General features: G+C 39.9%; 1 protein-coding gene across 2 annotated transcripts in view; it reads left to right on the forward strand.

Moving 5' to 3' along the window:
* The window catches only part of ntng2b (netrin g2b), a 100,082-nt gene extending 91,813 nt beyond the window's left edge, over positions 1-8,269 (forward strand). For both annotated transcript variants that reach the window (XM_079659501.1, XM_079659500.1), the window contains 3 exons: positions 1,786-1,953; positions 4,851-4,985; positions 7,113-8,269. In XM_079659501.1, the coding sequence (XP_079515627.1) occupies positions 1,786-1,953; positions 4,851-4,985; positions 7,113-7,336 (527 nt within the window). In that variant the 3' untranslated portion in view covers positions 7,337-8,269. The remainder of the gene's footprint in view (positions 1-1,785; positions 1,954-4,850; positions 4,986-7,112) is intronic.
* Positions 8,270-14,281: the final 6,012 nt, after the last annotated feature.

Below are 14,281 nucleotides of genomic sequence, written 5' to 3' on the forward strand. Positions count from 1 at the left end.
AGCTAAATATACAATTTTTCCTTCAACCTCAGAGAGTCTTTGATGCAGATAGCTCTATCACACTCCGTCTTTCACCGTTAACAATTTGCAATTGATAAAAACCGATAAAGCAGCATCTTGAATCTTAACGGTAATTTGTGAAACAATGTCCCATTGCCTCTCTAGTCTGTGGAGTAATCGGCCATTTATATTTAATTAGGCAGTTCTTCCCCCACCGCCGGCGTGGCTTCCTCAGTGCTGAGAGAGGCACTTTATGGCGCTGCTCTCACTGGCTTCCTTTAAACCAGCTCATTAATATTTCAGCTGGCATCATCAACCAAACAATAATAAAATAATAATGTGATGGCTGATTAAACAGCTAAACTCCGACTTTTTAATGTGCATTTAAATGTGTATTTGCATAAACATGCCTGGTAAACGCCTCTTTAGAGGACAGTGATGCCTTGCAGCACACTATTGCAGCCAAGTTCTAAAGCTTAATAAAACCTTAATTAGGTACCAGCCGGGCCAAGTTAATCGTAGTGAAAATGTGGAGCAACACTTGGTGCACTCATCTGCACAATGCGGATCCTAGAGTCAATTATATCAGGTTGTTATTGCTCCCTCTGTTATGAAGAAGGTCTTCTTTTTTTAACCCTTGGTTTCAGGGTGTAAAATATGGAAGAAGTCTTAATTCATCACGCATTTATCCTAGAAGAGAATATAACCTGCAATGCAATCCTCCCAGATTATTCATGAATTTGAAAGAGAAAATGTAATTAAGAGCTCTAATTGTGTAGTATCTTTTGAAAGAGAAATGACGAACAAATAGTGAGCAGAGAAGAGAGTGAGTGGAGGTTAAGTGATGTCAGACTGACTTCCTGTTATCAGGTGCAGTAAGCTGAAAGCGCATCCCTCCCCTCAAACTCCCTCGGTTAGGATTCTCTATTATAATCTACTCACCCGGTAATGCAATTAAATTCCCAGACACAATTAACATGCTTGTACTCACATTTACACAAACAAACATGCACACACACACACACACACACACACACACACACACACACACACACACACACACACGGATAGATGAGGAATTCCCATCAGTAATCAGTGCAGCCCAGTGAAGCACACTCAGCAAACCTTGTGTGTAGTAATGGAGAGGGAGGGGTCTGTCTTTATTGAACCAATATAGAGTCAGAGAGGCGAGTCATAAAACACACTCAGAGTCCTCTGCTCAGTGACGTCTAAAACCATCAGACTAATCTGTAAGTGCATTTCCTTCTGCCCCTGAAGAATCCCATGAGAATGCTTAAGAAAAGATACCACCCTTTCCAAAGTGACTTCAAATGTCCTCAGAGGAAAGACCACCAGACTCAGGGACAGTTTTTGCCCACAGACTCTTCAACTCTTCGATCTCTGTATATCTGTTTACAGTCCACATACTGTATAAGTATTAAATATAATTTATATCATAACAGTGTGTTTCATTAAACTGCAAGTGGAAATTAAAATATTTTGGCATAAATCAGCTAATGTCTTTTTGAGATCTGTGAGTTTTATATATGGTCCTTGTTTTATATACATAATAATACCAATTGTGATAATACATTAATATAAATAAATTAATAATAATACAACTGTACGCTCATTGCTGCATTTTATTTTTAAATTGTTTGTTTTTTTCTAATTATGTCTTAAGTACATTTGATATTGTATTATATAAAATTACATTGCCAACCACTACTCTGTAGCTTTTGTATTTTGAATCATCTAGTAAAATAAATGTGTCTCTTCTCTCAGACTGTGAGTGCTACGGCCACTCCAACCGCTGCAGCTACATCGACTACCTGAACATCGTGACGTGCGTCAGCTGCAAGCACAACACCCGAGGCCAGAACTGCCAGCACTGCAGGCTGGGATACTTCCGCAACGCCTCTGCCGAGCTAGATGATGAGAACGTGTGCATCGGTCAGTCCGCAGGGGGCTCAGGGAGTGTGTGTGTGTGTGTGTGTGTGTGTGTGTGTGTGTGTGTGTGTGTGTGTGTGTGTGTGTGTGTGTGTGTGTGTGTGTGTGTGTGTGTGTGTGTGTGTGTGTGTGTGTGTGTGTGTGTGTGTGGGTGGGTGGGTGGGTGGGTGGGTGCGTGCGTGCGTGCGTGGGTGCGTGCGTGCGTGCGTGTGTGCATGCGTGTGTCTGTGTGTGTGACAGAAAGGGAATGTTACTACTTCTAAAAAATTCTTCCAACAACTCAGATGTTTCAGCCACAAAAAGGTAATTTAGAAGTAACATTTTAAAGAGATGCACACAGTAGTTCATCCTATTTAGAAAAATGAAAGTTCTGCCAAATATACAGCGGCTTTTCTGACACCTTTATAGACCACATTTAGTGAAAGGTTAACGATTATTGTATTTTAAATATTTAAAAAGGTGCCCTGTGGCATTTCCTCTCTTTCCAAACCAAAGTCATATTTATAATCAGTGTTACTCACAAAGAATGCACTTTGTACAAATCAATTCACTTTAACTTTAATTAACACAATGTTAAAAAAAAAATTGCTGGTTAAATTATTAGTTTTGATTAATCAATAATCAGTAATATGGTCGATAAATTAATTGATAACCTTATTTCACTCGCAGTGCTTTCATCATATTTTCAGATGCAGCAGGCAGCTTTTATTTTGTAAAACATTCCAAAAACCCACCGTATAATAAACACTCAGCAGCAAACAGCAGACAGACACAGGGAGTGGCTGTGTGAGAAACACCGGGGAGGATCTAGGAACCACACATTAAAGTGCCAGGTATTATAAGATGTTGGAAACTTGAGGTAAAATAAGATTGCATAATGGACATCATTTTGTCATCAGATGCCTAAATATATTTTAAATAAACAAAAAAGGCTTGTTTCATATCCTTTGTAGCTGAAAAACATTGAAAACAGCAAAGTTATACAGTGATATAGTTTGACTCTCACTGATAAAAATGGCCAAAAAATGTGTTTACTGCAGATTTCAATAAAGTTATGTAAGGTAAGGTACCATGCTGTAACAAATCTGTAATAGTCAGATATGAGCTGAAATGTGTGATCCCAGAAGATGCTCTTTCAGATCTTCACTAGACTCAGCGAAGAAAACTTGTTTTTACATTTAAAAAAAAAAACATGTCTAGGCTCACTGCCCTGCAGCATAGTCCTGAATCTGGGGGTAATACTGTAAGTATAAAAAGGTTTAGAAGTCCAACAATGTTTGACTAATACCAATGCAAACACCCTCAGGCACCCTTAAAGCTCAAATTCAACACTTAAACATTTGAAATTCAATGTGCTGAGGTGCAAGTGAGCAAAAACAATAACATAGCTGATAATATTATTTCTGACTGTACATAAACACTTTATGGTTTGAATACTGTCACATTGTATTTACTGTTTTTAAACCCAATCTAATTGAGGGCATGTCCTAAAAAGAGGTCAGTGTGTTTGCATAGCTGTGGAGCTCAAATCTGGTGTTGACTTGGATCCGTCTGTAGGTGGACTGCAGGGGGTTGGAGGGTAAAGCCGTGGTGTTTGAGGCGCGCAGGGCCAGGTTTTGGAGTCAGCACAAATAAGTCCCCATTAGCTGATCTGCCAGCTCATTGGCACACAGCGAGCATGGCAGCAGAAATCAGTTCACACTGCGCGTCTCTAGAGCGAGAAGGCAGGGCCTCCCAAACACTAATGCATTTGTAAACAGCTACGCATTCACTCAGCGGCTCACATGCAATCCCAATATCCTGACCCACAAACACACGGATCGCATCTGCATTGCTGTGGTTGCGTAATCTGTTTCACTTCAATTAATATTTGATATCAAACTTGATTATGAATGAGGTAATTTGACAGTGAAAGGCAAGCTATGGGCTAACATCAGACTATGAGATAAATCCTTGATTCATCACAAAATGACAGATGCAATGCAAATGTGCAGCTCTGCAGTTTTTCACCACCTCTGATCTGCTACCACTGATCTGGATATCAGTCAGCATCTATTAATATATGTATAACGATGCACAACTTGCACGAAATACAAATGATGCTTTAAAATTCAATGTCATCTTCTTTTAAAGTGTGAATTGCATTAAGTAGTTAGCATTTCAAGGCAAGAAAAACATTTGTACCAATGTGTTATTGGTAGTAAAGGAGAGTTCAAAGCGTTTCGGAGATGAAATATGAGTAAGTTGTGTTTTTTAAGCTATCAAACATCATATGAATGTCAACAGAGGGAACCTTAAGGTGGTTTAATTATGTAGCACAACAAAAAAGATGTCAGCATCTCCCTAAACTATTCAAAACACTGCCATGTTTCCTGCACGTATTCTACCTGCCTTTGAAAGCAGATATGCTGCGATCAAAATAACCTGCAGTTCTGTTTAGATGGGATACGTTTCCCAAACAACAGATGATATATATGTGACAAAAACCCCTCTGTCATTTCATTTTCTGTTTGGAAGGACTTTAGTCTCTTTCAGGCTGTATTTGACTGTCTGTAAGATCAAATAACAGCTTTAAAAATGCTTTAAATTACAGTAGTTTATATCTCCAGACACCATATCACATTATCTGGGAGTTCTATGGAAGAAAACAGATGCATGGTTTGAAAAAGTCAAAACAAATCTTGCTAAAAAAGAGCCTTCATTTCAGGTCTGAATATCTGCGGAAGTCTGCCTTTGTACTTTGATGAACATCCACCTGACACACAGCGCTGCAGCTCTGAAAGGCATCAATACAGAGACAAATATGTGGTCTGAATACAAATGCACACGTTTAGGCAGAACTTAATTCAACTCTAGGTCAAATCTGAATTTCAAATCTCTCCTTATCCCTCCTCCTTCAGAGTGCAACTGCAACCAGATGGGTTCTGTTCATGACCGGTGTAACGGCACGGGCTACTGCCAGTGTAAAGACGGAGCCACGGGGGCCAAGTGTGACGACTGTCTGCCCGGATACTACTGGAAACAAGGCTGTTACTGTGAGTCTCTGTCACATCTATACTTTGATTTCATTTGGATCAAGGAATTTGATTAAATTAATATATACATATATATACTTCAGATAACTATACCAATAACAGATTGTTTTACAGAGTATTGAATGCATTAAAGAAAGGTCCCCCAGGCTTCCTGATATGTCCTGTTTGAGTAAAAAAAGAATGATCTGATTTTACATTTTTGGCATGTCTTTTGACGGATAAGCTTTGCATTAACTAATGCATCATGGTGTCAAACTCTGCATCTACCCTGCTGGAAACTTGCATCAAGAAATAGCAGTGTTTTTCATGAATTACCTCAACGTAACTTTCATAATCAAACACTTATTCGTCCTAGCTGGACTCCTAGCGCTCTATGTGTCCTCTCTAACTCCAGGGAGAGACGTGACCCCCTGCTCCCATTAGTTTGACATGTTCAAATGTTATATGCAGACACTCTAAACTGTGTTCAGACTCATATAATAAATCATGTGCAGGCATACTTATTTTGTCCATACAGAAAACTCATTATGAATCAATAAGACAATCAATAAAGAGTTAGACCGATAAACAGAATGGATAGTAGCATTGGTCTCAATAAAAATAAGACAGGTTTTCTTTTTACAAGGCTGAACAGCATGCTGGGTAAAGCTCTCACTACAGATTAGTGAAGAACAGAGGAAGGCAGAGACCGGAGGTGTACGGGACGTATTGATTAGTCATTTACCTCAACAATGGCTCATCTGATCGACATAACAATTGGCAGATGTTTTGCTCAGGACCCGAGGAAGTGCAGTGTTTAGGGTGAAGGTATTTGGATAAGCTGCCGGACACCAAAAAACAACCTTTTTTTTAATAGGCATGATTTTATTGGGCACTTCACAACTCTATAGAAATCCAGAGGAGAACAACAGAGTAGCTTTACAGGAAGTTGCTGTGCCACAGGCTGCAGCTCGGCATCCTCCCATGTTCTCTGTCCTCCCGGGGGAATAGATTATGGAGCTCATTAGCAGCATCAGCTACTCCTTTAATTGATGACCCTGTCACTTCTTAACCCCATTACAGGGAATGGCCTTCCTCTATCATCCACCATCTCCCACAGACCCTACGCACGCACACACACACACACACACACACACACACACACACACACACACACACACACACACACACACACACACACACACACACACACACACACACACACAAACTCCACAGGCATGCAAGTCTTATGACTGTGTGTTTATGTACAATAAGGGACATGTAGTATCACAGTATGTTTTAGATTTGACATGTTACTCCAAATAGCTAATTATCTTAGCGATAAGATGTTTGCTCATGTAATTATTTCTTGTCATGAAAGCCTGATCCCCTCTTCTTTCTCACAGAAAATGTTCAGGCCAAGTATCTCTTGCAGTACCTCTGTGTTTCTCCCTAATGCCTTTTATAGAATTGTAATGATGTTATTCCTTTCTCCGATCATTACTTAGCAAATATAGCATGCGCAGTGTATTTTCTGCTGGCTTTGAGACAAGGATTTTTTACTTGACCCTGAGAAAGTGCAGGCTCAAGAAAAACAGACAGAGAAAAGGGCTGCAAAAACAAAAAAGGCAGGTGTTACCTGTTGTTGTCCCTGAGGCAAAGACTGGAGAATTCATCTTGCCTCTTCCCTTCCTCCCGCTTTATTTTCTACTTTGTTCTTTTTGCCCTGGATTCCTCCCCTCCCCAAGTATCTCTGTTTCCCATCATGCTCTTTCTGACATTACCCCTCCTTATCTCCCCTCACCTGTCTTTCTCTTTGCCATACATCTTTCTTTTGTGCTCTTTACGCCCACGCTATCGTTTCACCGCCTGTCACTTTGCCGTGCCCTCTTTATTCCCAACTCCTCTCTCATTCGCCTTACGTCTGCAAATCCTTAACTACGATACAATGAATTCTTTATTATCAGATCAAGACACGATACAAGGAAAAACACATAACATTTTAAATATTATGTGCATGCCCTTTATCTAATAGTGTTTCATTGTTTGCCTCCATCTTCACTTTAGCTGTAACAATGTAAATGTCCCCTCTGTGGGACGAACAAAGGTATTCTGATTGTGATCCTCTCTCGGTCTGCTCCCTCTCAGCTAACGTTTGTGACGAGGAGATGCTCCTATGCCAGAACGGAGGAACATGCAACCAGAACCAGAAGTGCATCTGTCCTCCAGAGTTTAAGGGGGTCCTGTGCCAACAGTCCCGCTGCGAGGCGGGCAAAGACTGCAGCGCCGCCCCCCCCCTGCACCTCAGCACGGCCGCCCTACTGCTCTGCACTCTGCTAGCAAACCTGCTGAACACGTTAACGCCCCACTGAGCCACCAGACCCCCTCGGACCAGGGAGTGTGTGTTTACGTGTGTGTACGTCAGGCCAGGGGTCTGAAGGGCCGCCTGGACGCGTTGAACACACACTGCAGCACTCGCAAAGAGCTCACTCACACAACACAAACTAGCCCCTTTCAAACACATAAATACACACACACACACACCTCACAGGACTGTTATGATACCGAGTGTGTGCTCAGTTGTGAGAAAAAAAGAGGAGCGACCTCAGAGAAAAAAGATGCAGACGGAAAGAGTGGGGGGGGGGGGAATCATACCAACCACTGTTCCCTTTATTCCTGAGCTGGAGCAATGTGCATCAAACCAAAAAGCATAAACACTTAAGTCACCACTGTATCACTTCTAAGGGAATGGCTGTTACACACATGTGGACCTTTTCTTTTTTCCTTTTTCCTTGGTTGGATGTCACCTCCGTCTGACTGACGGCCGACGTGTGTGTGTGGGAACGCTCGACGGCGTTCGATCCCGCTGCTGAGGCCTACATAGTATATTAACCAGGTTTCATTTCCTCTCAGAAGATGAGACTTGATTTTACATTTATTCTATTTCTGCTGCTTTTCTTTTTTTAACAATTATATCTTGAGTCATTGTATCTAATGTACCCACTGACAGTCGCTGAGATTATACATATTATATTATATCCAGGGGGTTACAAATTATAAAAAAAGAATTTAGTCACTATTGTGGATGTTATAGGAATGAGTGATTGTTGCCACACTTAGCGAGATTTAATCTTCACACAGTATTCAGGAAGCAGAATTTAACAGAATTTAACTTACCAGAAGTCTAAAAGAGAGAGAAAAAGATATCGACCACGTATCAATATTATATGACATTATTTGAATATTTTTTGTAGAAATTATTTTTGTTTGGAGTTACAATAAATTATAAAAAATGACATTTACAACTATTCTAAATGAGCAGTTTATTACACTGAGTGTAAACCTTGCAGTAAATATGACTGTTATTTGCCTTCTTGCTTGTTCTTTTGTCATTCCATCATAATTTTAAAAATGTTTCCAGTGGCATAAAATGAAGATAGAGCAAGTTATCCATTTATCATATTTCCTTCACTTTTGACATGGTGTTGAATGTTCATGATTATAAACAGACTATTCCAGCAGCCTGTCTGACAATCACAAAGAACTGCTTTCCTGTCAAGAGAATATAAAGGATTTTATTCTGATAAAAGTTGCAAAGTGCTTTTATATCTAAATGACACTTGCAAAAACAGCGTTAGTGATGGTCTACATACATTTATTTTCCATTGTTGGATAAATATAATATTGATTCCCTGCAGTCCTTAGAGACTATTGATTGATGATTTTTCTCATTTTTAAAGAGGACATATTTTGTTCATTTTCAGGTGTATATCAGTATGTAGTGTCTCTACTTTAAAGAGTCCTCTCCTGTTGATGTTCAGGTGTATATCAGTATGTAGTGTCTCTACTTTAAAGAGTCCTCTCCTGCTGATGTTCAGGTGTATATCAGTATGTAGTGTCTCTACTTTAAAGAGTCCTCTCCTGTTGACGTTCAGGTGTATATCAGTATGTAGTGTCTCTACATTAAAGAGTCCTCTCCTGCTGATGTTCAGGTGTATATCAGTATGTAGTGTCTCTACATTAAAGAGTCCTCTCCTGCTGATGTTCAGGTTTATATCAGTATGTAGTGTCTCTACTTTAAAGAGTCCTCACCTGCTGATGTTCAGGTTTATATCAGTATGTAGTGTCTCTACTTTAAAGAGTCCTCTCCTGCTGCTGTTCAGGTGTATATCAGTATGTAGTGTCTCTACATTAAAGAGTCCTCTCCTGCTGATGTCCAGGTGTATATCAGTATGTAGTGTCTCTACTTTAAAGAGTCCTCTCCTGCTGATATTCAGGTGTATATCAGTATGTAGTGTCTCTACTTTAAAGAGTCCTCTCCTGCCGATGTTCAGGTATATATCAGTATGTAGTGTCTCTACTTTAAAGAGTCCTCTCCTGCTGATGTTCAGGTGTATATCAGTATGTAGTGTCTCTACTTTAAAGAGTCCTCTCCTGCTGATGTTCAGGTGTATATCAGTATGTAGTGTCTCTACTTTAAAGAGTCCTCTCCTGCTGATGTTCAGGTGTATATCAGTATGTAGTGTATCTACTTTAAAGAGTCCTCTCCTGCTGATGTTCAGGTGTATATCAGTATGTAGTGTATCTACTTTAAAGAGTCCTCTCCTGCTGATGTTCAGGTTTATATCAGTATGTAGTGTCTCTACTTTAAAGAGTCCTCTCCTGCTGCTGTTCAGGTGTATATCAGTATGTAGTGTCTCTACATTAAAGAGTCCTCTCCTGCTGATGTCCAGGTGTATATCAGTATGTAGTGTCTCTACTTTAAAGAGTCCTCTCCTGCTGATATTCAGGTGTATATCAGTATGTAGTGTCTCTACTTTAAAGAGTCCTCTCCTGCCGATGTTCAGGTATATATCAGTATGTAGTGTCTCTACTTTAAAGAGTCCTCTCCTGCTGATGTTCAGGTGTATATCAGTATGTAGTGTCTCTACTTTAAAGAGTCCTCTCCTGCTGATGTTCAGGTGTATATCAGTATGTAGTGTCTCTACTTTAAAGAGTCCTCTCCTGCTGATGTTCAGGTGTATATCAGTATGTAGTGTATCTACTTTAAAGAGTCCTCTCCTGCTGATGTTCAGGTGTATATCAGTATGTAGTGTATCTACTTTAAAGAGTCCTCTCCTGCTGATGTCCACATGTGTATCAGTTTGTAGTGTATCTACTTTAAAGAGTCCTCTCCTGCTGATGTTCAGGTGTATATCAGTATGTAGTGTATCTACTTTAAAGAGTCCTCTCCTGCCGATGTTCAGGTGTATATCAGTATGTAGTGTATCTACTTTAAAGAGTCCTCTCCTGCTGATGTCCACATGTGTATCAGTTTGTAGTGTATCTACTTTAAAGAGTCCTCTCCTGCTGATGTTCAGGTGTATATCAGTATGTAGTGTCTCTACTTTAAAGAGTCCTCTCCTGCTGATGTTCAGGTGTATATCAGTCTGTAGTGTCTCTACTTTAAAGAGTCCTCTCCTGCTGATGTTCAGGTATATATCAGTATGGAGTGTCTCTACTTTAAAGAGTCCTCTCAGTATGTAGTGTCTCTACTTTAAAGAGTCCTCTCCTGCTGATGTTCAGGTGTATATCAGTATGTAGTGTCTCTACTTTAAAGAGTCCTCTCCTGCTGATGTTCAGGTATATATCAGTATGTAGTGTCTCTACTTTAAAGAGTCCTCTCCTGCTGATGTTCAGGTGTATATCAGTATGTAGTGTCTCTACTTTAAAGAGTCCTCTCCTGCTGATGTTCAGGTGTATATCAGTATGTAGTGTCTCTACTTTAAAGAGTCCTCTCCTGCTGATGTTCAGGTATATATTAGTATGTAGTGTCTCTACTTTAAAGAGTCCTCTCCTGCTGATGTTCAGGTGTATATCAGTATGTAGTGTATCTACTTTAAAGAGTCCTCTCCTGCTGATGTTCACATTTATATCAGTTTGTAGTGTATCTACTTTAAAGAGTCCTCTCCTGCTGATGTTCAGGTGTATATCAGTATGTAGTGTCTCTACTTTAAAGTGTCCTCTCTTGCTGATGTTCAGGTGTATATCAGTATGTAGTGTATCTACTTTAAAGAGTCCTCTCCTGCTGATGTTCACATGTATATCAGTTTGTAGTGTATCTACTTTAAAGAGTCCTCTCCTGCTGATGTTCAGGTGTATATCAGTATGTAGTGTCTCTACTTTAAAGAGTCCTCTCCTGCTGATGTTCAGGTGTATATTAGTATGTAGTGTCTCTACTTTAAAGAGTCCTCTCCTGCTGATGTTCAGGTGTATATCAGTATGTAGTGTCTCTACTTTAAAGAGTCCTCTCCTGCTGATGTTCAGGTATATATTAGTATGTAGTGTCTCTACTTTAAAGAGTCCTCTCCTGCTGATGTTCAGGTGTATATCAGTATGTAGTGTATCTACTTTAAAGAGTCCTCTCCTGCTGATGTTCACATTTATATCAGTTTGTAGTGTATCTACTTTAAAGAGTCCTCTCCTGCTGATGTTCAGGTGTATATCAGTATGTAGTGTCTCTACTTTAAAGTGTCCTCTCTTGCTGATGTTCAGGTGTATATCAGTATGTAGTCGTGTATCTACTTTAAAGAGTCCTCTCCTGCTGATGTTCACATGTATATCAGTTTGTAGTGTATCTACTTTAAAGAGTCCTCTCCTGCTGATGTTCTGGTGTATATCAGTATGTAGTGTCTCTACTTTAAAGAGTCCTCTCCTGCTGATGTTCAGGTGTATATCAGTATGTAGTGGCTCTACTTTAAAGAGTCCTCTCCTGCTGATGTTCAGGTGTATATCAGTATGTAGTGTCTCTACTTTAAAGAGTCCTCTCCTGCTGATGTTCAGGTGTATATCAGTATGTAGTGTCTCTACTTTAAAGAGTCCTCTCCTGCTGATGTTCAGGTGTATATCAGTATGTAGTGTCTCTCCTGGGACATGTCTCCATGCTTTAATGTTCAAAAAGCTCTTTATTTTTCTCATACTGCCTGTGCTGCAGCACCTCTTTTCACCCTCTGTCTGAAACCAGAGCCCAATCTGCTCTGATTGGTTAGCTGGCTGGCTCTGTTGTGAATGGTCAATGGCTTAGAGGTGTCCCGCCCCTTAGCCTATCATGTACAATAGGTTTGAGCGCTAGCAAATAAAAGCGCAAGTGTTACATAGTGATGTCACTTTGTTCCGGAAGTAAACAAAGGAGTCTAGTGTGTGGGAGAGAAAACTCCCTCTGGATGGAACACAGGCATTTAAGCCTTTGCATACCCTTCACATGCACTAAAACCTATAACACACTACAGGAGATGGAAAACCCATAAAACATAAAGGTACCCCTCTAACTCTCCTTTGCACAGCGACACACTGTGTTTAGCAAAACATGTATTTTTCCGTAGCATTACTACAACATTACTTCACAGAAAAATTGCTGAGTCAGCGCAGGTAAATAAAGTGGATAAAGTGATGTGAATGGTGCATTACAGCGGGATACTGTGTACATCTAACAGATCAAAGTAAGACTAAGCCAGAGAGAAATGAAAAGACATGGTTCCTGTATTACTCCCGTGTTTCAGAGCTGCTGGTTCCTGCGTTAGTTATTCTGTGTGAGGGCTCATCCTCTGAGCCCAAACGGTGTCAAGATCTGAGGCGCGTGAGAGAATAGTTTATAAATGTACAACATCGAGAAAATGATGTAAAGGAACGTGGTTCATCGTGGATCAAAGAGCAGGTAGAGCTCTTTGTGTTGCATTAGTGTTTGCATTAATGGCTCATTGTATTTTCATGTATACAGTTCAAACATCACTGCTGCAACAATTAGTCAACTGATTTGTTCATCAATTAACAGAAAAAACACGATAAATTGTTTAAGAGACTTTTTTATCTTATGACAATGGAAAAACAATGCTGTTTTCAGCAGCTTAAATATGGAAATTCCAATTTTCTTTGTTTTATTAGATATTAAGTTGAATTTCTTTGGGTTTTAGAAAGAAAACAATTTTTTTTTTTTAAATATCCTGTTTCATTTTCCACTTTATTTAGGTACACCTGTTGAACTGCTCGTTAACGCAAATATCTAATCAGCCAATCTCATGGCAGCAATGCATTTAGGCATGCAGAGATGGTCAAGGTGACCTGGTGAAGTAACGGAGAAGAAAGGTGATTTAAGTGACTGTGAACCTTTATATATACAGTCTATGCTTTCAACGTGACATGGTTGTTGATGCCAGACGGGCTGGTCTGAGTATTTCAGAAACTGCTGATCTACTGGAATTTTCACACACAACCATCAGAGAAAGGTCAGAACAAGAGGAAAGAGCGGCAGTTCTCTGGGAGAAGATGCCTTGTTGATGCCAGGGGTCAGAGGAGAAAGGCCAAACTGGTTCAAGATGATAGAAAGGCAACAGTAACTCAAATAACCACTCGTCACAACCAAGGCATGCAGAAGACCATCTCTGAACCACAACACATGGAACATTGAAGCAGATTCTACCATCTCCAGGACCAAAGTCTCTGAGGAATGTTTCCAGCACCTTGTTGAGTCTATGCCACGAAGAATTAGGGCAGTTCTGAAGCCGGTACTAGCAAGGTGTACCTAATAAAGAGGCTGGTGAGTGTATAACAATAACTTGAATAATTATAAAAATAATGACAAAGAATCAACTTAAGGTTGCACTAGACTCCTTTGTTTAATGACTTATGGAACACTCTCACTCCTAGTGCTGCAACACATATTCCGTGATAAACAAAGGGGCGGGACATCACTAAGTGGTTGACCAATCACAACAAAGCCGGCCAGCTAACAAATCAGAGCATACTGGGCTCTGGTTTCAGACAGAGGGTGAAAAGAGGTGCTGCAGCACAGGCAGTATGAGAAAAATAAAGAGCTTTTTGAACATTAAAGCATGGAGACATGTCCCAGGAGAGACACTACATACTGATATGAATCTGAAAATTAAAAAGAGCGGACTAGGTCCTCTTTAATTCTTCTACCTGCAAAAATAAGATATGACATGGGGTGTCAATATATGATGCTTGTGAGAGGTTCTTAAAGTGGATTGTTCAACCTGCAACACTGACATTGTTCCATTCAGTGGCTTCATGTTCAAATTAATCTGTGCTGACGTTTAACAAAGTAGGCCAATTCATAATATAATGCATGGTTAATCAAGATAATACAGCGCAGTTTCTTCCATCAATGAAAGACTTGAGAGACTGGAAGTGCCAAACGATGCCTCTATTAAAGACAAAACTGTGAATAATTATATCATTTATTGGGGATTATAACGGTAATAAATGAATATTCAGATGAAGCTAACTAATTAAATTAAAATGGAGCATTGCTGTGTTGTGAT

Source organism: Notothenia rossii, assembly GCF_949606895.1.
Source record: "Notothenia rossii genome assembly, chromosome: 11".
NCBI lineage: Eukaryota > Metazoa > Chordata > Actinopteri > Perciformes > Nototheniidae > Notothenia > Notothenia rossii.